At 45.2% G+C, this 24,696-nt stretch overlaps 1 protein-coding gene across 1 annotated transcript; it reads left to right on the top strand.

Annotated features, from left to right (window-relative positions):
* Nucleotides 1-1,735: 1,735 nt before the first annotated feature.
* On the top strand, nt 1,736-24,424 carry ERLEC1 (endoplasmic reticulum lectin 1). Its single transcript, XM_032948604.2, has 15 exons — nt 1,736-1,923; nt 2,049-2,291; nt 5,491-5,595; nt 6,070-6,150; nt 7,898-7,975; nt 8,424-8,487; nt 9,051-9,094; nt 11,157-11,380; nt 11,941-12,079; nt 12,955-13,128; nt 14,444-14,503; nt 15,534-15,658; nt 17,274-17,351; nt 18,768-18,843; nt 23,691-24,424. The coding sequence occupies exons 1-15, from the start codon at nt 1,834-1,836 to the stop codon at nt 23,760-23,762; spliced, it is 1,653 nt and encodes a 550-aa protein (XP_032804495.2). The 5' UTR covers nt 1,736-1,833; the 3' UTR covers nt 23,763-24,424.
* The last annotated feature ends 272 nt before the right edge of the window (nt 24,425-24,696 follow it).

Here is a 24,696-nt window from a genome sequence, read left to right as displayed (position 1 = left end):
GGGTTGATCAATGCTTCACCACGCAGCTCAGTGCAGATTGTTGACGACGTAGCGAACAGTGGTTGAAACACAGTACTACGGTACAATTGATTTTGCTGTACTACCCGCTATGTAGCCCCACAGCCCTACCAGGCTCAAACCTATCCAGGCTTCCAATATCTGGCATATTCTGGTCAATTTGGTCATGGATTCTGACTAAATTACACCTACCCACTGACCAAAAGTGGGTCCTTTCTGTCCAGTTAACACAGGCAGTTCAAATCCAGCGAGCCCACACACTGGGCTGTTCCCGACTCATACAGTACACGTGGCTCAGCGCCTACTCACAGCCACAGATTCACACCTGAACGCACGTGATTCAGATCTGCCCATTGAACACCTCGCCTTCAATACAGATGGCTCGCTTTACATACCTTGCTGACGTAGGTTGCTCATGCCTAAACACACGTGGTGGATAATTGTGAAACTTGTCCAACCTTTGTGGCTCGCATCTTTTGAAAACACGTGACCAAGCCATAACATATATCACACGCACGGTTGATAATGCCCGTTAATCACATTCATAACCACGCACAAGTTCTTCGTGTACAAAAAGCTACATGTGTTTCACATTGTACACACCTGGCCCATAAAGGCCAAGGCGCGTGGATCACTCTCGCCCATTGCTAACACGTGGCTTGTGCTGAGAGCAACGCTTTGGGCCCCAAAACCCACGAAAACCAAACCTGGCTCGGGCATAAAGAGCCACCAAAGCCGTGTGGCTCACACCTCCCCACCACCAACACACCAGGCTCGTACGTGGTAGGTTGAGGTTTAGTTTGGCACAGGCAACCCCCCCCCCCCATTGGCCAAAAAAATATTATTTTCGATCGGGACCAGGTTGTATGAACCTGGTTGCGGCAAAAGAAAACGCGAACAAAACAATCTGAACGCAACTGTACATGCCCAAGTTGCGAATGGAAAAGTCGTGCAACATGCAACACGGTACAATCGACACAAGAAATGCAAGGCCTAATAAGATACAAAATCACTTAAAAGTGTGAAAAGCAGAGCCATCAATTCCACGTACATTTGAAATAAAATCGGAGGCCCGGGAGTGATGTAACGTTGGACAAGGAGAGTAATATTCTTGGTTCTTTCGGTAAAGTCACGTAGGTGGAAAACAATAAAATGATAAAAATATTAAAGAATAAAAATCTCACGACGTTTCGACTGCAACACAAGCAATCATCATCAGGTGTGAAAACCACAGCAAGAAAATTGTGGTTTTCACACCTGATGATGATTGCTTGTGTTGCAATCGAAACGTCGTGAGAATTTTACTGTTTTATTTGTATTTTTTTTATATTATTTCCCTTCTACGTGACTTTACCAAAGAACCAAGAATAGGAATAACTTTATTGAAATCGAGTCCCAGTGACGCGACAGGCGGGAATAAACTTTATTGACAGCGAGTCCACCCCTCCCACCCCTCCGAGGGGCCTCGCTGTCAATAAAGTTTATTCCCGTCGGTGACCGTGACGCGCGCCGGAAGCGGGCCGCGTGGCTAATCAGCTGATCCCGCGCGCGCTTCCGGTCTCCCCCCACCCCCCCCCAGCTTCCGGCCCCCCCCCATGCCCCGTCACCAACTCCTGGCGCTTGAACTCGTCCTGAGTCGATTCCCGTATTGTGAATCGAATTATACGCGTGCTCATAGGGCCACGCATTACAAAAAAAAGTGTACATGTATAGACACATTTTTTTATCCCATTATAATACGGTCCATGTCGTTGATACATATACCCTTCAGCTATCGCGTGCTGCAAAAAATAAAGTTATTCAACAAGCAACGCAATGGTAACAATAATAATAGTTCCGGAATCGATTCGGTGGAATCATCGTGCGTGTCGCGTAATCGTGGAGTCGGCGAAGAGGAACACATCCGTAAGTGCGGCTTTACACAACGCTGCCTATAGCTCCGATGTAACAATAATCACCAATTGGTGTTTAAAATTGTTTTCATTTTCCTTACATCAGTTACCCTGCTGTCTACGCCGTGCCCTGAGCAGGTTGGCCCACGGAATAAAGCAATGTGCACGGGGCGGACGAGACGAGGTGGTGGAGGTGATGATGGTGATGATGGTGGTGGTGGAAGAGGAGGATGGGGGAGAGGAGGATGGGGGAGAGGAGGAGTGAATGTGAACTTAGCCGGGGGTCTCTGTCTACTCGCGCTCTGCGGGACAGCCCGGGCCGGCCTCCTCTCGGACGACGTGCCATTCCACATTACCTGGCCGGGACACGAGCTGACGTTGGTGAGTGGCGCTGTTGTACATGTATATTACATTCAGACACTGTACACGTATTAAATAATGTGTATACGTGTACGGACAGACACGTATATTATGTGTACATGTGTAGACACGCGTAACACACACGTGTACATTGGCAAGTGCACGTGGCCACACAGCGCAGTTGTACGTGCATTGACGTGCAAAATAATTTCTACATGCATCGACGTAGACACATACACGCGCACGGCAAGGGGGCAAGATCTACCCACAGCTGTACCACAGCTGTATCCACAGCTGTTCTACAGCTGTACCCACAGCTGTACCCACAGCTGTACCACAGCTATACCCACAGCTGTATCCACAGCTGTACCCACAGCTGTACCACAGCTGTACCCACAGCTGTACCCACAGCTGTACCCACAGCTGTACCACAGCGGTACCCACAGCTGTACCCACAGCTGTACCCACAGCTGTACCACAGCGGTACCCACAGCTGTGGTACAGCTGTAGGCACAGCTGTGGGTACAGCTGTGGATACAGCTGTACCCACAGCTGTACCCACAGCTGTATCCACAGCTGTACCCACAGCTGTGCCTACAGCTGTACCACAGCTGTACCACAGCTGTACCCACAGCTGTACCTACAGCTGTACCACTGCTGTACCACAGCTGTACCCACAGCTGTACCACAGCTGTACCCACAGCTGTACCCACAGCTGTACCCACAGCTGTACCCACAGCTGTACCACAGCTGTACCCGTACAGCTGTACCACAGCTGTACGTGTACAGACGGGAGACCAGCGAATGTGACCCCAGTGCACCAAATGACATTCACCGTGGCGGCAGCCAAGGAATGTAACGCGTCCGAGAGTATGGTCCAACAAGGAGACTTGGAGCGATGACAATCGGTGCGTGGGCAGGGTGCTGGGTGGATTAGTAAGAGCGCGGGGTCGTGATAGGTGGCGGTGGCTGGGTGGTGAAGCTTCCATCCAGCAGTGGATGGACCATGATCTCGTGGTGATGAGGCATACAACAAAAAAATGTGTTCGGATCGGCAAAGCACCCAACATTTGCCCTCTCTAAAACTTACACAATGAGGCATTTACGGAGACACCGATTACATAAGAGACGAATATGGAGCAATTATACGCAATTTTATTTAAAAGTCTCTATTTTACGTCTCCCACCAGCTTCATTACACGTACCGCCTGTTATCACTGGCCTATATAAGATATTATACCATCACAATATTCAACCTGCGGTTAAGTTAAACGTAAGTGGGTCCATGAAAATCTATGGGGTATCTATAGAGGAATCAAGCTGTACGTACATAGAGCCATGGATAGAGAGAATTCACCTTCAAACTTAAGGCTTAAATGGTGCTGAGAAACGGGAAGGGGAACGCTGGAATTTGTGAGCATATGCAAAATAGTCATCATTGTGACTGTGTAGTGGGCTGTGCAGTACAACACGAGACGGGATTATGAGATGATGGACAGAGTACCAACCAAAGAAGGCTACTCGCCTGAGATGATGGTGTGCCCTGCGGAGATGGAGTGATGAAATAAGCTCATCTGGAGGAGCGAGATAAATAGTTGCATTGCAAGACCGTGAGAGATGGGGATGCCTTCATCCATGCTCATGATAATGAATAGCGATGGAAAACTGGACAGATTTGAGATGTGGGCATAGCATCACATGTAGAAAATCAGTTGGACAGAAAGAGCATTGAGGAAGTGCTCGAATGGGTCCAGAAGGAAATAAATCTTAGTTGGGAACATTGAGAGCATGCATACGATCTGGATTGGGCGTCTTGTCATAAGTGAATGCTTGCTAAAAAAAAAGTTGTGGAAGTATTTTGGGGGGAAAATGCCAAGAGGTAGAAAAAGTAAGGTGTTTGCATGACGACTTGAAGAAAGTGTTGAGGGGGTGGGGGGCATATGTAAATGAAGAGGAAAGTGTGAGATGTCAACCGAAAACTTGGCCTTATGCAAGAGAACTTGAGGAGGCAAGGTAACGACATTGTTTCCATCCACAGTCGGCATTTGGACATTGTGCTTGTTTTAAATGAATGCCGTACAGCTTCTAGTAGGTTCCGCTAAAGTTAGAACCACGGACACTGTAGGACTCCCGACCCCCAATCCCTATGATAATCCTAATCAATATTTCCATCACTGAATTGAGGCCCAAGTTCGATTGTCCCCTTTCACGATTGTCATAATTAATCGCTCGGGCATGAGAGTACAAAAAAGACTAATTCAGAAAGAGTACCACATGGATTATCGAATGTATGTAATTAAATGACAATTCGAATTGTTAATTAAGGTAAGTGGCCTTGGGAAGTACATGTCACGATAATAGATGGGAAATGGTCAAGAATAATGATCAAGTGGCAGCCAAGAAATGGAACTCATTCGAGAGGTTGTCCATCAAGGAGTTGATACAATGAAATCAGCTCGTGTGCAGGCGCTAGATGGATTACTATATTGCATCATTGAGATAGATGTCATCAGCTTGGGCAAGCATTCATGCAGCAGTGGATTGACTGGCTGATTGTAATAATGTCACCCAAAGAGTGGAAGATGGTGTCGTATGAATGGGCCTCTATAATCTGTCCCATGGGAACACGTGCAATGGATTATCCAAACTAACAAAAATATTTCCCACTACTTCAGTATCCTCAAATGTATTAACCATATGAATGAAATGCATTTGATCGGTTAGAAATCTCCATGCGATTGACAACTCGAACATCTGACGAATCACACAGCTGTGTCTTAGACACACTCGCCTGTTGTTGTGGTGCATTATGGGTAAAGTCAGATATAAGCAGAAAACATAATTTACAAAATATGTTTTAGTCCATTGTCCCATTGGCTTTACAGACCAATATTACGCAGCTAAATTTGTTTGATAAAGCAAACTTTGGACTGGTTTATACCTTTGTAATCTCATCAGTATAGTCTGGCTTGTTAAACATGCTGCGGGTTTATGAGATGTGATTGGCAAGAGTGGTCCATCTAAACAATGTGGCCATTTTCAGCACATAAAAGCAATATTCTATAAACCTTGAAGGAATTATTTTATTTAGAAAACACGCCGTAGCCCAATCACACCTAAAAAAAAATCACTTTGAGCATTCGATTGTGTGGTCATGCTGCCTAGCTTGCTTGAGTGTGGCATTGCTGCATTGTGCTGTAAATTTGCTTTAATATTACAGCCAACGTCAGGTGCGTTGTACCGCGATGAGGATTACATCATCATGACGACGCAAGGAAACGAGCGGTACAAGTGTATGTTGCCGACCGTGGAGAGGGCAGACCAGGTAACTCGCACCCGAGGAGCAAAACGATCAAGTCCATCTTTCCCAGCTCGCAGCGAACTTTTGTCAATCATATCACTTCTTTGATTAGACAAAAACAGTTGCGCTGCATCAACATTTTCCATGTATTCCACATCATGTGAAGCTGTGAGTCTAAATACTTTAGTTTCCATATGTCTATTATAGTATACAGCCCTCATGTTTAAAAATTCACTTTGTGTAATTAAAATAGATTCCTCCTGTCTGGTTGCATGCTTCCTCGTGAGTGGTAGGTAATATTAGAGTGACTCTTTGATACGTTTTTGGTTTTTACCGTGAGTGGTTTAGCCATGATCTCTGACATTTTGCTCCACATGCTGGAAACCTCTTCAGTTAAATTTCTGAAAATGCTTTCGAGAGTTCAAGGGAATAAACAAACAACCATGAAAACCTACGCAGTCGGAATACTCGAGTGAAATTGTTATTTCTTTTTTCCAGGATGACGAAGAGATGGGAAAGGCTCCCGACCCAGACGTGCTTTTGGATCCGTTGTTTAAGCAAAACAGCTGCTCCTATCGGGTATGGGGACCTCGAGGCCACTTCACTTTATTTTTGGACGGCGAAGCGCGCAGAGCCTTGTCTGTTTATATTTCAACGGTAATAGCTGTTCCCCAAAGGCAACCAAAATTATCGTCATTATTTTAACCTTGACTTGGTACGGAGATCTCACACACACACACACACTCGAGAATGCACCATTTATGTCACGCAATGCCATAACTAAAAAAGACTTTCACATAACTCTTGGTCCAGTGCACGAGCAGTGGAAATGTTAACAACAGCTTTTGCAGCTACTTCACAGCAAATCCATCAGACAAGTGGAGCTTTGGGCCATGAATGAGATCATCATAAATACAATAAAACCTTGAATTGCGAGTAACTTGGTCTGCGAGTGTTTTGCAAGATTGAGCAAATTTTTTAAATAAATGTTAATTTGATAAACGAGCGAGGTCTTGCAATACGAGTAGTACGTATATGCTTATGCTTTGTCTGCCGAGCATCACGTGATCACAACTGATATACGAGTGCTTTGGATTACAAACAGTTTCCGTAACGAATTATGCTCGCAATCCAAGGTTTTACTGTATAAGATTTTGTTGCACCTTACTTAGGGGTGGAGCGGGGGTGGCATTGGATACGCACCCCACTCTAAACCTGCCCACCTGGGTTTGATTCCCAGTCACGGCTCACATCAGTGTCATTAGATCCCCCTCCCCACCACCACCCCTTTGAACCCACACTGTTCAGCTTGATGAAGTATTGTCAAACTATCCTCACAACTGATACAGCATGTAGGAGGCCTTTGTCCATCAGTGGATTGAAATAAAGCTGAACATTGTTATTATTGGAAGTTCATAAGTCTACTTCCTGATTATGTATGTATGTTGAACTTCTTTCACTCTGTACGTAGCAAACCTTGCTAATCAAAGGTGCGGGGGAAGGACAACAAATTAAACGTGTAAAGCAGTTCTAAATAAATGAGTTTTCAATAAGTGAACCTTATGGCGGGACCTCGGGCTCCTAAATAAATGGAAGTCAAAATCGCTATTTATTTTTGGCGACTCCGTCCCACCGCGCACATAAACGCCGCGACCCACCAGAAATAAATCCTCTCGTTCTTTGTTGCCAAAATTGCCGTAGTCATCAACAAAACTTTGATTAGCGCATCGTGTAGAGCTCGCTGAGAAGAATAAATTGCCGTATTGTTCGCCTTCAACGTAAAATGACGTCGAAACGCAGTTTATGCGAGAGCCGGGGGCTTATGGGACCCCGGGGTCCCGCCATATAGTTCAAGTGAAGACCATTGAGCTATGAAGTTCATTTTTCAAGGGCGACTCGGCCAGCAGACGTCGGCGACAGCAAAGTGTCACTGACTACAAGTTATACTTGCATTAACAAAAAATAATGAAAACAGTGTTATCTTAAACATTGGCATGTCCACAGTTATTATGTTCGGTTATCTCTACACTTTCAAAAAGGTATGTCCTTGATGTGTACAGTGACCTACTTTAGTTGAATCCAAAGTGGAATGAAAAATGCTCTTGAGAAATTCACAGTTGGAGTGACAAGTGTGGACATGTATGTCGGTGAAGCGCGTCGGGCTGTTACATCCTCCCTGAGGCAGTGCTTGTTGAATACTTGCCACCAGGACAGCATTCTCTCTTGAATGCTGCAAGTTGATCTGTTCTTGAATGCTGCAAGTTGATCTGTTATCCCGTCATTGACAGCGCGTGCCTTCCCCCCTCGTGCCTCTCTCTCCGGGCAGATTGAGCCCTACTGGACGTATGAAGTTTGCCATGGGCGACACGTTCGCCAGTACCACGAGGAGAAAGAGTTTGGGCAGGTCGGTAACACACTGTCATCCCAAGGCTCTTAAATAATTTTTTTTTTCTAACATTGACCCTAAAGGGTCATAATAATTGCAAATAGTTTTTTATTGTTATCGTTATAAAATGCTGTTATTGGTAACTATAACAATGAGTAATGTTTTGTTTTATGTAGCGTTGTGATTTGTGCAGATTGCCCAGGCTCAGTAGTCCTATGTACATTAAGATGTTTTCAGCCAATTTATGATTTAGTTCTGATTTAGTCCTGAGCTTTTTTCTATTTGGCATGATTTTCATTGCAAACATCAACACCGTTAACGCTACACAGAACATACATTTTAATTAAACAATTTTATTTTAAATACAGTTTTCACCAAAAATTGGTTCATCTGTAAATGGTGTAATAGTGTGTGTTATGTGTCTTTTGTATTTCGTTTATGAAATTTGAGTGACGTTGTTTTCCAGAGAGTGACCGTGCAGGAGTATTACCTGGGATACATTGCCAAACATGACCCAGAGCTGACAAAAAGTAAGATACAGTTGTTGCTGGTATTCAACCAGACAATTGAGAGGTGCCTTGGAAAAATTTGGTAACCCACATTTGTACTTTATGTTTGATGACTTATGCTGGCATCTCTTAAACATAAAACAATCTGCTTTTTATCGTACATTATCTTCACATGTGGATGCTCAGCAGAATTAGTATTTCACTCGCTTCACTGAATTTGCCCACTCTCAACAAAAGCCTGCTTTTTGGGCAAATTAACATTTTTGGGCACTGCCGTGCAGGTGTTCGTGGTTGTGCTGGACAGCTCTCCGATGTGGTTGTGCCATGTGTTCGACGTTTCACTTGAGGTGCTGGGAGCTCCTTTGAAACGTCGGACATCATTCCGAGCAACACGCATTTCCACCTGAAAACACACCAGAGTACTTTTGTGGGTTATCAACTTTTTCAAAAATACCCCTTTCAGTTTTGTTTTATGTTTCTTTGAATATTATCCATGAGTAACATATATATGCATAATCGCGCAAAGCCCGGTGTGTTATGTGTACAGACAATGTGACTGGATTATTTTACTCTCCTTTATTCAGGCACTGAAACGCAAAGCAAACACGAGTCAACAAAGAACAATAATGTGAGTAACATTTTATGATGGACTATGCCTACCGATTCCCCCTGTAATTATTAATAGGCAGTATCCCAACTTGCCACACGTACCGATGTGAGCGGTAGGCTGCCGATTCTTAAACCATTTGACCACATACTGATTTTAAAAGCAAATATTCCGTCAGGACAATTGTCCTTGAAGAAATCCACGAAATGGAATGCTTAGCTTTGAAAATCGATGTGTCGTGAAATAGTTTAAAACATTTACAGTATATCGATCAAACTTGTAGGGTTGGCAGGCGTGCAGTATGCTACGGATTGAAATGCCACTAACCCTATTTCGACTCTTTGGTTCTTTCAGTAAAGTCATGTAGAAAGTAAATAAATAAATAAATGTATAGAATACGACGTTTCGATTTTCACGTAAACTACCGTGCTCTCCAAAACATATGGAAGGTTTTCAGTGTCAATGCCTATATCTGTATATTTGCTTTGGCAAGTTGTGAACACAACATACTCTCAAAGAGACAATTGTATTTGTCATTACAGCGTTACGTTACAGTGCAAGCATGTAGGGTGGCAAGATGTTAACTACCTCACCTGGTATACTGGAGGTCGTGAGTTTGATCACGACCCGGATGCCCGCTGTATATTTGGAGTTTGCACGTTCACCACCCTGTGGTCGCGTGGATCTTTCTCCGGGTTCTCCGTTTTTCCCTCCACATTTAGAAACATGCGTTTAGAGTATTTGGCTGCTATAATTTTCCACGTGATAAGCCACGTCATTGAGCTTTATCATTTGTGGCCAGGTCGCTTCTGAAGAAGAGCCATATAGCTCAGTGGACCTTGGTAAAAGTCCGTGTCCGTGAGTGCATTTGCATATATAGGTGCTCGCAAACAGCACTGGCTGAGCAGTCTGGTCAAGACTATATGGTGGGATCTTTGTCTATGTATTGTTTAAAAGGAGGCTTCCTTAATGGAATAGCCATGCTGGCTTGTTTCCTTCTGAACTTATAGTTGCTGCACTTTTTAAGTGGGATTTATGGGTTTCCTCGTTAAAGTTCATGGATGTAGCCATGTTCTTTCAAACTATTTTGTTGTGATTATGTTTGGCTTTAAAATTAGAAACAGACAGCGCGCACATTCCTGTCTCGCCGAGGTAATTTAATTACGCCGGCAAGCGACCTCTGGCCTGCTCAACAACATCTACAGCCAGTTGACGCGTGGCACGTGCACACCCGTGAGCAATATTGCTGCACGTCACCTTGCGGTAAATTTTAATGCAATTGGTAACAATTGATAATTTAATAACAACGAATGATTCAATTGAGAATCGAGTCACTGGGGATGTTGCGTGGCTCAAGTTGCTTTTACCCCCGTTGTATTGGAATATACGAGTGTGTGGATGCTGGTGTCCGTAATCTTTCACCGAAATCCGGTTTCAGATGAATTTGTTTGACTTTGTTGTGATTGCTGTTGGATTCCCATTGTTTCTAAGGACTTCGCGTTCTGGCCATGGTTGGTGGGTCGCGGGTAACAAGTGTATAATAACACACAGGCAGGATGTCTGTTTCGAATATACAGTGCGATTACTGCTGATGAGACCGTGACGGTCGAAACTCGTCCAGTGTTTGTGTAAACAAATGCTGCATTAAAACATTGGGGCCGGAGGCTACGATCGGCCGTTGCACTGAAAAGAAATGTAATTTTACATGGATGAACTTGGCTTCCCATGCATACATTTTATATTCATGACAGACTTGCTGTCTGTTCACTATGTGTTCATTTGCAACACAGGTGTGGATTTGTTACCCATAACTCAAGAAAGACAAAGCATAATTTTCCATGTGCTGTAGTAAGTATTCCTGATTTAAATGCCTGGTCTGAGTCAGTTGAGTGGTTCTAAGGCCAATTAACCGTGTCCATCCTGTGACTGTTGTCGATCCTTAGCAGCCTTTATCGGTGTTTGCTGCCAGCATTTGCTTGCTAACTGGCAAAGCAATGGGGAGGTGGTTGGGGGATGGGGTTCTTTGTCTCTATTGAAGCACATACTGACGTGTGCGTGTATGCATGCATGCGTGCGACGTTAGATCCCGATGAAGAACATCGACGGGCAGATGACGGCCTACTACCCGGTTGAGATGGGTGACGGCACGACGTGTGGACTGCGTGGCGGCGTGCCGCGCCGCGCCTCCGTCCTCTACGTGTGCCACCCCAATGCGCGCCACGAGGTTCTCTCCGTGGCCGAGGTGACGAGCTGCGAGTACGAGGTGGTCGTGCTCACGCCGCTGCTGTGCCGCCACCCAAAGTACAAGTGAGTGCTCACGAGTTGTGTGCGTGTGTGTGTGCGTATGTTGAACTTCTTTCGCACCGTACGTAGCCAACCGTGCTCACGGGAGTTGTGGAACCCATTCGGCGTAGCCCCTGTCGCCCATCTCCACATCCGCAGTGGTGGTGGTGGCCATCATTGTGTACATTTTTTCTTCACGGTCATCAGTAATTCTGACCTTAAATTATTGAATGTGGATCAGGAACAAGTATACGGGGACAAACGAGCAGAACGGAGCACTTTTGGGAAATGTAACTCAATAATGCAGACACTTTTAATTCTAACAACATATCTCCATTTTACTGATTTTTTTCAGTAAGTGCAGGATATGACATATGAATAATTTATGTTGGCCTCTCACAGAGAAGGTAAGAGGTGTGACACAGCAACTAGAGAGAGGTGCGTGCTCAGTATTAACGAGTTTCAGGACTCTTTTTTTTCCGGAGGTTCCTGCTCTGGAAAGTGTCCCCAATCCATATGCGATTGCTTGCACGTGGGAGGAAAACACAGGTGCTGGATTAACCGGCTTGTGTGATACATTGCAGGTTCAAGACGACGCCCATCAATGACATTCACTGCCAGTCGTTCCCCGGGTCTCCCGCACGGCCTCAAAGCCTCGACCGCATGGAGCAGGAGCAGAAGGAGAGCAGCTTGCCCCGCGACACCTTCCAAAGGACCAGACAGGTCGCCAGCTAGGTTGTTACGGGTTAGGGGTCAAGGTCGTTGTGGGTTAGGGGTCAAGGTAGTTGTGGGTTAGGGGTCAAGGTCGTTGTGGATTTAGGGGTCAAGGTAGTTGTGGGTTAGGGGTCAAGGTCGTTGTGGATTTAGGGGTCAAGGTAGTTGTGTGTTAGGGGTCAAGGTAGTTGTGGGTTAGGGGTCAAGGTCGTTGTGGATTTAGGGGTCAAGGTAGTTGTGGGTTAGGGGTCAAGGTCGTTGTGGATTTAGGGGTCAAGGTAGTTGTGGGTTAGGGGTCAAGGTAGTTGTGGGTTAGGGGTCAAGATTGTTAAGGGTCAATGTAGTTGTGGGTAAGGTGTTACGGTCGTTGTGGGTTAGAGGTCAAGGTCGTTGTGGGTTAGGTATCAAGTTCATTACGTTTTAGGGGTCAAGGTTTTTACAGGTTTGGGGTCGCGGTCGTTACAGGTTACTGGTCAAGTCTGCTTCTCAGGTCTCCTCCGAGGTCACAGAACCCTCCTTTGAACTCCACGAACCAGGTGGAGCTTGTGAGGGTCTTGGGCCAAGCCTGGTCAGCCATCATTGTTGTAATTTTCATTGTTACCATTATTATTGAGATCATTGATCATGATCAACGTCCTTTGTTGTCATTCTTTTTCGTATAGTTTTGCGTAACACTTTGATTACTTTGGACCTTCTAAAATGTAATTTACATTGGGTCATCTTTACAGAAGTTAATCTGACCCCCCCCCCCCGCTACAGACAGGCACAGCTGGACAGAGATAACACATTAACGCTATCGACATCCGGTGCCTGAGTGCAGCAAGGAAGGCAAGTGTTGGAGTTGAATAACTGCACACAACTCACGATCATCTTCGCTGTTTTAGGCCGTACAGGAGAAATCTGCCCCACCTGACTTGGCGATGAAGGCGGCTGAGCAGGCCCACAAGTCTCGTGCCACGGCACAGGTTGGCGGGCAGAGGACGATGACGCTCATCTCGTCTGTGACTGACGAGCAGCTTCTCCGAGCGTTCCTGGCCGGATCGCACTGCTTCCACGGGGTTAGCCCTCGCAAACACACGCACGCGCGTATGTGTGTGTGTGTGTGCAGCGGGGAGCGGAAGTGTAGTGGTTCGCGCGCTGCGCTTCGAACCCGGCAACCCGAGTTCGATTCCCGCTCACGGCCTACACCAGTGACGATTTTTTTAACCCAGTTCTGGGCCTCTCCCATAAGTCGTCTCAGCCTCAAATAAGTACCTGGTGCGGTGTGTAAAAACATCACCACTGGGGAGGCAAAGGTGGCCTGGTGTGGTGCTGGCCACCCATCACCTCGTGTGCCGTGCCGGCATTCATAGGTGCTCACTTGCAGCACTTGCCCCAACAGTCTGTTCAGGCTTCACGGGGGTAGTTTGTGTGCCCACGCACGTGTTCGGGCTCATCGTAAGTGCTACTGTAGTGGTTAGTGCGCTGTGCGATGAACCTGGCAACCCTCGTTCGATTCCTGCTCAGGGCCATAGTCGGTGACAAATATCTGAACTGGTCCTAGGGCTAGTACGGTGTGTAACCAGGAGGAAAGGCTACCGGGCATAGTGCTGTCCACCCATTCTCCAACGTGCCCTGCCGGCCTTAATATGTGGTCGCTAACGGACAATTTATTAAACTAAATGATGAGTAAATTATGAACTATTAAATGTGTAGCCGATCAATATGTACAGTATTTTACCTACGTTCGCATTAATGAGAGGATGCCTATAATAGAAGTAGAGCAATGAAGTCGGCTCGTGCGCAACAGCAAATGGATTCTTGCACTGCGAGAACGTGGGAAAGAACTATGGGTTGAAGAGGCCTTCGTCCAGCAGTGGCTGGATCACAGCTGACGATGATGACGGTGATGACATTTGCAATACATTTCAGCGTGTTTCAATTTCAGTTTTTTTATTTTGGTATAGCCCTGTGAGCCATTCGGCTCTTGAATCGGGTGCAACCACAACAAACAAAAACACGAACAAGAAAAACATCTTAAAGTGACTATGTGACTGTGCAAACAGAAAATCCATGGAAAAAAAAACAGCAAAAATATTCCTGAAAAAAGCACCGTACACCAACGCTGTGTGCAAAAAATCCCAGTGGGATGCAAGTCAAACAACAACAACAACAACCACAGGAAAACTTAGATTAAGGCCATCAGTCTAACTCCGTACTACAACAAAACAAACATGTCCAAACCAAAAAAACGTTTTCCAAATCACCAAAAAATAAAGCCATAATTGCAACGTAACAGTGATCATAGGGACTGTGACCGGATTTTTTTTACAATAAACTACATAAATAACATGTGAAATGTTTGCCGGCGCCTGTTTTCCTCCTCTGGCACAGGGCGTCGGGTGGTGGAAGTATGAACTCTGCTATGGCAGGCACGTGCATCAATACCACGAGGTTTGTGTTGCCTCTTACGAGCACCACCACTGCCACGACTACATCACAATCACGCATGGCTTGAGGCCATCATTGTATACGGACTGTATGCATGTATGTTGAACTTATTTCCCACCGTACGTAGTCAATCGGGAGGTGCAGAACTGTCAGCAGCTCGATTGAAACAGGAGTTTATTTGAAGCTTTCGTGACTGCAGGAATCCATACCAAAGAGTATGAAACACGGGTGTATTTTGTTTAACCAGGTGAGAATTCAAGACCAGCATCCTTTCATTTACAAGAGTTATCTGGGGGAGCTTTGGTCTGCCAGTATGGTGGGGCGATGATTGCTATGTACACAATCCCAATTGAGCTTTTTGCGCGTAATTTTCAAATTTCCGACACGGAAGCTGGCGCTCATCATCCTAATCTATGCTCATGATGTCAGGGGATCTTTATTGTCCACTGTGAAGCCGATTGTGCGTATTGTTACAGTTATTACACCCGCAGTAATAATGAGAGTGGCCGTTGGATTCCATAAGAAGCGTGAAACCCTGCAACAATGCGGCGATTGTGTTACTGCTGGGCCATGCATTATGTCTTTAAAGTAAGTAAAGTTGATTTGGGCTGTTTATCACTCGAGATTTTAAGAGCAGTGTGCTTTCAGAAATTCTGCGCATAAATAACTAGAAATTTGCCCTGAGGCAATTTTCTAAATAAGAAATTTACCCTGAGGCAATTTTCTAAATAAGAAGTGTGTAAGTGTTCGACTGACCTGAGCAAGTGAGTGATCGGGTGGGTGAGCGAGCAAGTGAATTGTAAGTTAGTGACCAGGTAGGTGAGCGAGCGGATGAGAAAGTGAGTCGGCTAGTGAAGTGGGCCAGTTGCTGGGCGCGCAAGTGGGTGCGTTGGTGAGTGAGGAAGTGAACAGATGAGCGAGTTCGGGTGATTGAGTGAGCGAGTGCGTTGGTGAGTGAGCAGGTGACTAAGAAGAGCGGGTGAACGAAGTGAGCGAATGACTGCTTTCGCGTGTAACGTCCGCACGTGATCAGGAGAAGGATGGCACGAGGACGGTCATCGTGGTCGGCACGTGGAACAAGGAGGAGCACGAGGTCTGGGCCAAGGGAAGCACCCCCCGTGCCTACCAGCGCGCAGCCGACGGTACTCTCAAAATCAAGTACGTGGACCGTGCTCCGATATTGAGTAGTTGTTGGGGTATAATTGAACTCTTAGACTTTTTTTATTTTACCAGGTCAGACCTACTTAGCTATATAGCTCTTTTTCAGAAGTGACATGGCCACAAATGATAGCTAAACAAAGTGGCTTATCACGTCGAAATTTAAAGCAGCCAAATACTCCAAACGCATGTTTCTAAATGTGAAGGGAAAAACCGGAGGGGAAAATTCCGCGCGACCATAGGGAGAACATGCAAACTCCAAATATACAACCGTCAGGGTCGGTATGGAACCCACAACTTGTATACCATGCGAGGTAGTTAACATCTCGCTACTGTGCAACCCTTTAATGATTAGCACGCTGGACCTGCATCCCAGAGGTAGCTGGATCGGTCTCGCCGTGCGGTATTTGGAACAATCGTGTGGTCTTCTTAATTCCCCCTGCCTCTTTCCAGCCAGCAGTAATAAATGGGTACACCACGGTGAGCCTGGTGGGGTAAAGTGTGGGCATTCCCACGTCTGGCCACCGGAGAAGAATAGGCCAAAATACCCTCCAGAGTGGCTCTCTGAGAGCTGCCTCGAGTTGAGGCCCTTGTGCCAGCAGTGGGGTGAGCAAGCAGATGCAGGGTTGCACCTCTACCATTTTACATTATCAATTCAATCTAGTTTCCTTTAAAACATGGATAAATTGTCATGAGTTGCAATATATATTTTTACAAGGGAGCCTTGTGCAACGATGGGATGGATTACTTACAAATTAAAGGTATCGGTTATGGCACGTGACAAATCAGCGTACCCTTGTGATGTGTTTTTTTTTTACAATTGTCTTTTGCTGGATGTTATTCCAATTACGTCATCAACACCAAGTCATGAGAAGCAGAAATGTTCATTTTGGAACTCTCGGATCTCAGCGCATCACCCCACGTTAGACAATGACCCTTGGAATGGTGGCATCACAGAACTTCTGAGGTCCCTTCGAGTGACCGGTTATTTAAACTAGCGGTGCTTCACTTGTCCACGTCTCCTGCTGCAGAAATAAACGTTCGTTGCTTGGCAATGAAACAACAACAAAATCTCTATCAGAGCTGTTATTTCGCCAATTTATGTTAAAATACAAATTTAATCTGAATGTTTTAACGCTGTCAGCTGGTAACACTTGACAACCTGCACTCATCACGAGTGGCTGTCCAGATTAGAACCCCGGAATCCCAGCGGTTGGCAGCCCCCAGTGCACTGACTCCCCTGAACCTCCAGGCTACCTCCTTTTGGTGAAGGACCTCACACACCTGTTTGTTTTCCACTGTGCAATTGAGCCATACCGGGGCCATGCCGAGCCAGCCTGATGCTCGGGTCAGGAGGCACCAGCTTGTTTTGTCACGCGCAGCGAGCGAGTTGCATTATATGATGAAGATGATTCACCCCCACTGCCTTGCCTTCGGTTGTCTTGTGTGGCCAGTTTTGGGTTTTGGTTCTGGCTCCTATAGCCAAATCGCCAGTCGTAATCACCCTTACCGTGTGGGCGTGGCTCAGATATACCAGTAAAAGAGTATTAATTGCGCGTGGACATTACCTACCCCATGGCGATAACTGATACATTGCCACTTTTTGTTCCTGCAGATCCGTGTCACATTTTTATGGCCATGGGGACGTGTGCGACATAAACGGAAAGCCCAGACAAGTTATCGTCAAGCTGAAGTGAGTCACGTATCTCCTGGCCAGGTTACATGGTAACATGGTAACCTGGCCCTCTACTGACATTCTCTCCTTAACTTTATAACGAATCGTTAAGAGGTCATATTTCATGCCATTCGTGACCACACCTCACCATGGGTTGTGTCTGCTATACCTTGTCGCTGTTGACAAGTTAATTCTTATTTCCAAGGTCCGCTCTGTGGGTCTCAGCACTACCGCCATCTGGCTTTCGGCCTTCTTTTTACACAATAAACACGTCCTTCAAAGACCACTCGTGCAGTCTCATCACCATCAGCGTTTGGGCTTTCTGTCTCTTCCTCTGGTCAGCAACCTCTGCCTTCCTCTATAATGCCTGTCTTGGTAAGCTGCGATCCTCCTCCATCCTGTACACGTGTTCCTCCCATCACAAACCTCCTTTTCTTCATTACATCTCTAATACTCTGTTGCATTCTCTTCTGAACTTCTAATATTGTTTATACTTCTATGTTCCCATGAGATTCCTTACATCCTCTGAATGCATCTTTATTCTGAGGCTAAGAAGTTTTGTTTTGTTGTTGTTTTCTATTGTTTATCACCTTGATCCGTACAGTAACAGACATTGCTCTTGTCAGTCACCGGTCTTTGAAAACAAATGCTGACCTATATTCTTGGTTCTTTCGGTAAAGTCATGTAGAAGGGAAACAATAAAATAGTAAAAATATAAAACAATAATTTTACGTAGAGGGAAACAATAAAATAATAAAAATATAAAACAATTATTGTTTTATATTTTACGTGACTTTACCGAAAGAACCAATAATATGAATCCTTGCAGTCACGAAAACTTTAAATAAAAAAATGCTGATCTCTCTACAATGGAGCTAGAAAGGACTTCTTGCGAGGAAATAACAGCCTCTTACGGATACATTTTTGAACTGGCTCGGTGTACATGACTGCGGGTGATTCTGACATGGACGACAGCCATAAGGGGGAGACACTCTCCTTGGCCAATTTGCCACATTCCTTTCTAAAGCTGCTTTTTTATGAATGGGAGCATTTCTCTAGAAGCCTTCAGCAAGTAGCGAATGGGCTCATCCCAAAGTAGACTAGTTACAAAGGCCGTGGATGTTTTGGCTTTGAAGAGCTTTTTTCTGGGGCATAATATTGTATTTGGCACAAAGAGTGAGAGGCTGCACAATCCTCAGCTGGTCATTTCACTTGCGGTTTCTCGAAGTTCCTGCACATCCAGGATTGAACTGTCCTCCCACTCGCGTGCCCATCGCTCACCGACTGTTTGACTCTTTTGACTGTCTGCTGCTGAATTCATACGTCGTGCCGAAGTGATACACCTTTATATATAAAAATAAAAATTACTGTTATTATCGAAGAGTAATGTTTACATGATCTATTTTGATTTGAGCATTGTTGAATTATTTTCAGATGTAAAGAGTCCGATTCCCCGCACGCGGTCACGGTGTACATGCTGGAACCCCACAGCTGCCAGTACATACTCGGGGTGAGTCACAGGATGCTCTTGTTTTTCAGCGCATTTCATCAAAGTTTGAACGCATTAACGCATTACATACCACCCGTCTGTAATGGGTAGGGCAAACAATGACTGGTAAAGATGAGCCAGTATGAGCAAAACATTACAACAATGTATTGCTCTCATGGGTGAGGACTAGCGCCGTAGACAACTTGATCAAAAGGTTGCCTAAAACTTAGTGACACAAACCAGAGAAAAACCACTATATTCCGAGGATGTAAACACATTTTGCCCTAACAGCCACCGGCTTACACACTGCTATTTCAATGATTACGAAGACAAGTGGAAGTTGGAAAGCATCCATTCGTGCACATGATTTTTCCAAACTTGGACATTTTCATTCCACAGTGTAAGATGTTCGTTTTTTTAAGTCATGGCTTGTTGCTGCTTGCAACGTGCTCGACTACGCATCAGCCAACAAGCACTGCGTGCACACGAGCACTTCAAGATATCGCTTAGCTATTCGGTTATTCAAATAGTCCATTACTCGACTGGTGATCACTTCAATTACCAGACTACTTTTATAACACAAAAATAGTTGTAATAAAGTCTCACCTCTGTTCCCATGTGTGCTGCTCGCCGAGAGGTAATTGGTGGGGCTTGATGACACTATCATGTCATCAGTGGCACCACACTGGGCGTGTCTTATAGGGGGTTTCCCTCCTTCGGGAGGCAAGATGTCGGGTCGACTACCAATTTCTAAAAGTGGAGCGGGGTATTCTAGATTTGAAGCTTTCGTGACTGCAAGGATCCATACTCTTTGGTTCTATTCGGTAAAGTCACGTAGCTAAAAAAATAAAACAACAAAAATCACGACGTTTCGGCCACAACACAAGCGGCCTTCATCAGGTGAAGGGACCAGACTGTCTCGAAGACTGCGCTGGAGTGAAAAAAGCGCAGTCTTCAAGACAGTGTGGTCCCTTCACCTGATGAAGGCCGCTTGTGTTGTGGCCGAAACGTCGTGATTTTTGTTGTTTTATTTTTTACCTACGTGACTTTACCGAATAGAACCAAAGAGTAGGGAGCGGGGTAACCGGCCGCAATCTAAAAAATGTTCATATTTACTTAATTATCTCATCGTCTCAGTTCTATTGCAAAGCAAATGCTGTGGCATGCACGATGCAGGAAGGACGTTAATGGTATTGTTCAGGGAGCCATCGCAGCGGCGATCAAAAGAATGCGGGCGGTGTGCGAGTGTACACGCGAGTCGTGGACGACACAGGTGCTCAGTTTCACCTGGCAGACGGCCACTGCAAACGCTCGTCCCGCACAGATGGCACAGGCAGTGGGCCAACAGGCTAGCGCGTGCGGGAGTACGGGAGAGTGAGCACACTTCCGCCCCTAAGCTCATGCTTTGCTGAGGACAGATTTGTGTTTTGCAAGTCCGCGGCATCTGCTGTGGCTGATAAAGAGGGTGGCTTAAGGGGAGCTGCGTGAATAAATGTTGATCGTTCAATTGGCAGCGGTGTATTTTTTTTTAAATCCATTTGCTCCGCGGGTTATGTAAAAAGCAGGGCCGTTTTGTTGCCGCTTTTGTGTGTTTTCCACTCAAACCTCCCTGGTTAAAATTGGCTACTTGCTTTTTGGCTGACGTTTGTGGAACCGTAACAGCTGCCAGAGGGTTGTAGTGTGATGATTCACAGCGTCGGTGTAAGAGCACATGATATTCATAACTTGTAAGAATGTTAATCAAATGTGCATGTGAGGGCGAAGTCCAAATCAGTTGTGTAAACAGCGATATTATATATTTTTGGGAAAAATAAGAAATATGATACTTTTTTGTCAGGAATAATGTCGAATTCATTTGCGTGGATGGGTGGAGAAGTGCACAGGGCCATGGATTATCATTTGCTAATGTTATTTATGCCTATTTGAAAGGTATTGTCTGGTTATTGGATCTCTCAACCTTTAAATAACTCTTTATTACCTGCCTTCGGGGTGCTGCTGTGGTAAAATGGTTAGCACACTGGACTTGGGTTCCAGAGATTGCCGGTTTTATTAAATCTTTTGATGTGGCAGTTACAACAATGTCCAAGTATCTTAAATCCCCCCGACCTTCCCCCCCCCCTCCCCCCCGGTTCTGTCCACACAGCAGAATAAATGGGTAAACAACAGTTAGGTCGATCGGCAGGTCACGTGTGGTGAGATAAAGGTGTGAGTATTGCCACATCTTCTAAGATGTTTGGCCAGCCTGGGAGAGTATGCCCCATACCCTGTAGAAGGGGCTCTCTTGAGCTCCATTTTGTGTAGGCCTTTCCGCCAGCAGTGGCATTTGCAGGCAACTGCAGAGATGCATGTTTAACCGGCCTTCACTTGAAACCTTGACGAGTGTTGTTGCCTAAACGAGGTTGAACGTTTTGCCAATAAAATAAAAAAAACCATCAGTAAATAACCTGAAAGTCTCGTGAGATTCTTGTGTATTTCTATACGAACTGTTAGTGTCTCTCTTATGTAAGCATGTATCGATGCATCGAATTATGCACATGAGAATCAATTATGCAAATCGCACACGAATTATATACCCATGATGCATTTGGGCTTATGGAGAACTGTAGAAACGAAAGAATATGAATCAATACAAATGAGTTCCAAAAAAAAACCAAGACAACAAAAATAGAATCTCGAATTTGAATCGCTTGTGGTTTGAATCCATCACAAGCCTAAATGTTTAGACTCACTGGTTTGTGATGGCTTTTGTTTAAATCATTGTGGAAATGGTACCAAAAAGACTGTTGCTCAAGAGACAATAGTACAGTGATTTAAAGCTTTCGTGACTGCAGTGATTCATATTCTTGGTTCTTTCGGGAAAGTCACGTAGAAGGGAAACAATAAAATAATAAAAATATAAAACAATAAAATTCTCACGACGTTTCGACTGCAACACAAACAGTCATCATCAGGTGTGAAAACCAACGGTAAGAAACATTTCAAATGTTTCTTATATATATTTTATTATTTTATTGTTTCCCTTCAAGTGACTTTACCGAAAGAACCAAGAATATAATAGTACAGTGGTTAAGGGACAACTGTGGATTAAGAGGCAACCGCAGATTTATGTTGAGATCGCTAATGGCTGATTGCGTTTTTGCTGGAGCAAACTAATGCTCTCAAGGCCACGGTGACTCCAGTAAAATTGTGTTTTTTTTTCAAGGCTCCATACCCGTTTATTTCCTTAATAATTGATGATTCGCATCGATTGCCCCATGTTTTTATTTTAATGGCCCGAAGGGTCAAGAGCGAGTGGATTGGAGAGTCCCCAATGTTGCCAGGTTGAAAATATTCCCCTCTGTTCCCCGATTAGGGCAGCTAAAATGCTTATGGTGATGAATAAATATCAGATTGGTAGGTCTCACGTGACTTCGACACCGCTCCAGCCGTCTACGTATCAGCCCATGAATAAATAGAAATGAAGAGTCTACTGTGAGATATGCTGAGTGTGCGTGTATATTTTTAAGGCAGCTTAAGTAGGTGGCTGCATGAATAGGCACTTTCAAATTCATGTAGACACTTGCTGTGTTTTTTGCCATCCTCTTAACTATACAAAGATGGGGCTTGTTACCAATTAACCACTGGGAAAACTAATTTTCTTTGTCTTGTAAAGGGAATGACAAGTTAAACAGGCCTGCGTTAAGATCCAGCTTGGACTATGTTTTTTTGGGTCCGGGTCGAGGTAAGTTCCTTGCTAGGAGCTGATTGACTCGTTTTTTAGGGCTTGGGATTAGGTTTAGTGTTCAGTTGGGCTACCGTTATTGGCAGGGATGACCGGTAATTGGCTCATGTCATTGAGGTTATGGGTAAGGATGGTGTTTGATTAGCTTGTGTGGTTAGGATTCTGGTTAGTAGAAGGCCTATGGTCTGATTGGCTAATATGGTTAGGGTTATGGGTAGGGTTGGTATCTGCTTTTGCACGTTTAGTAGGAGTAGTGTTTGGTTAGCATTGCTGTTAGTAGCAAGGCTATATTGTGATTGGCCGGTGTGGTTAGGGTTATAATTAGTAGGAGTTGGATAGTTGCTCCACCTCCAACAATTTGCCCCTCTTCCATATTTCAAAGGACTATGTGCCCATGAAAAATAAATTATAATTTTTACTATTAGTGTTTACAGCATTCCCCGAGCAGCGCTGGGTTTGGCACGGAGTCCCCGTGCGATCGTTCGGCCACTGCGCGTGCAAACTCGACACTGAGCCGACCCAGCACTGGGCCATCCTTAGCGTGGCCTCCAGCTGGAACAGCAGTTAAGACACCTCGCTTAAGATTCCGCACGGCTACACGGGGTTTACGGGAAGCAATTCCTAAAATTGTAAGAACTTGGTCAACACTATTTACGGAACGCAAATCCGGTATGAAAAACAGTATCGGGCCAGTGCCCATTACAAAATCACCCTGAATGAATGTGTTCGATCACACAGAAGCGAAGTAGTGTTGAGCCCGTTCAGTACACAAATAGGAGGCTGCCTGAGAATGGCAGGCGTTGGTCGGCTTGAGCTGCGAGGTGACCAGGACAAGTCAATGCTTTGTTATATTTTTGAGTGTGTGGAGCTCTGAGTATTACCCCCCCCCCATCCCTAATCCGTGTAATTATTCTCAATGCACTCTGGTTTCATCCCAAATGGAAACCACCCACGAATTTGAATTGATCAAACATGCCAATGCAGGTCCCTCGTGAAAAAATAAGAGTTCTGGGACTTAGTGAGGCTTTCTTAGATAAATAAAGGACATTTCTTTTTTTGTCACACGTTACATGAGGGTTGTTAAACATATTCATAATAATTTTGTGTGAACCAATGAACAATATGCTCCTTGTTGTGCCCCCTGCAGGTGGAGTCATCCCTGATGTGTCGCATTTTAGACTCGGCAGACGACGCTGGACAATTGTCACTTCCGCCGTGATCGCGTCGCCCCCCCCTCCCAACGTCCGCTCGGGAAGGTCACCCAAGTCGCCGTGGCCCAGGAACCGGATCCTCGCCGTGGCACCCGTAACCCATCGCCGCCGCCGCCGCCACCTGACCATCGTTCCAAAGCGGGGGGAACCCCCTCTGCGAGATTCCCGTTTTAAACACGTGCCACGTCCGATCCCGGGGGGGGGCAACCCGAATGCTCTCGGTTCTGTTGAAACAGAAAATGAAGCAGTGCCTCATGAACTTTGACCTCTTCACGTGATGCTCTGTGATGCTGAATAATGTCGATATTGGTGTTTTTTTCTTCTGAAGAGGTACCCAAGGAGATGCCACGCTGAACAAGACATGCGGTAGCCGCGGGAACTTGAGCGGCGTTTCTCTTAGACCTGGGTTAGCGAGCGCTGTTATTTACTCGGATGAGTGTATGCGAGCTATGTGTATATTGGGGAGCCGTACGCAGACGTCTGTAATTTTTTGTTGTTGCTGGTGGTTTTTTTTTGCGTAAAATATTTTCTCTAATGGTCTGCGGAAGTGATGGAATGTTACCCGTAATTAGAATGACCTTGTAATGAATATGAGTAAATTCTAATTTGTACTATAAATCATTTCTGCACAAAGTTATTTTTTTCTGGGAATAAACTATATGCAGCGATGCTTCGTTGTCATTGTATTAAAGCATTGGATAGTTTAGAATTCATATGTAAACTAATGATTTATTCACGCTAAGCCTTGCGAAGTCTAAACCTATGTTGTAATTAAATTAAGCCAGGGATATATTTATAATCCGTTTGTGAGGGGGGGGCAGAGAATGAGAGACCACTGGGTTTGTCAGTGTCGAGACGAACATCAACCATTCTTGTGCGGGTGACTTGCCCGTGTACAAAGTGTGAATGTTCTTGGTTCCTTTGCCGTGCCAAATATCTCGA

Source organism: Petromyzon marinus, chromosome 6, assembly GCF_048934315.1.
Source record: "Petromyzon marinus isolate PM22_M1 ecotype Great Lakes invasive population chromosome 6, UKy_Petmar_22M1.pri1.0, whole genome shotgun sequence".
In the NCBI taxonomy this organism is placed as follows: domain Eukaryota; kingdom Metazoa; phylum Chordata; class Hyperoartia; order Petromyzontiformes; family Petromyzontidae; genus Petromyzon; species Petromyzon marinus.
The sequence above is the reverse complement of the archived record's forward strand: the minus strand, read 5'-3'. Positions and strand labels throughout refer to the sequence as shown.

Excerpts from the sequence above, each read along its gene's own strand:
- ERLEC1 (XM_032948604.2), top strand. The coding sequence starts at position 1,834 with ATGGTAACAATAATAATAGTTCCGGAATCGATTCGGTGGAATCATCGT. Across the intron at positions 2,292-5,490 it reads CGGGACACGAGCTGACGTTG|CCAACGTCAGGTGCGTTGTA; the intron begins GTGAGTGGCGCT and ends TTAATATTACAG. Across the intron at positions 13,129-14,443 it reads GATCGCACTGCTTCCACGGG|GGCGTCGGGTGGTGGAAGTA; the intron begins GTTAGCCCTCGC and ends CCTCTGGCACAG.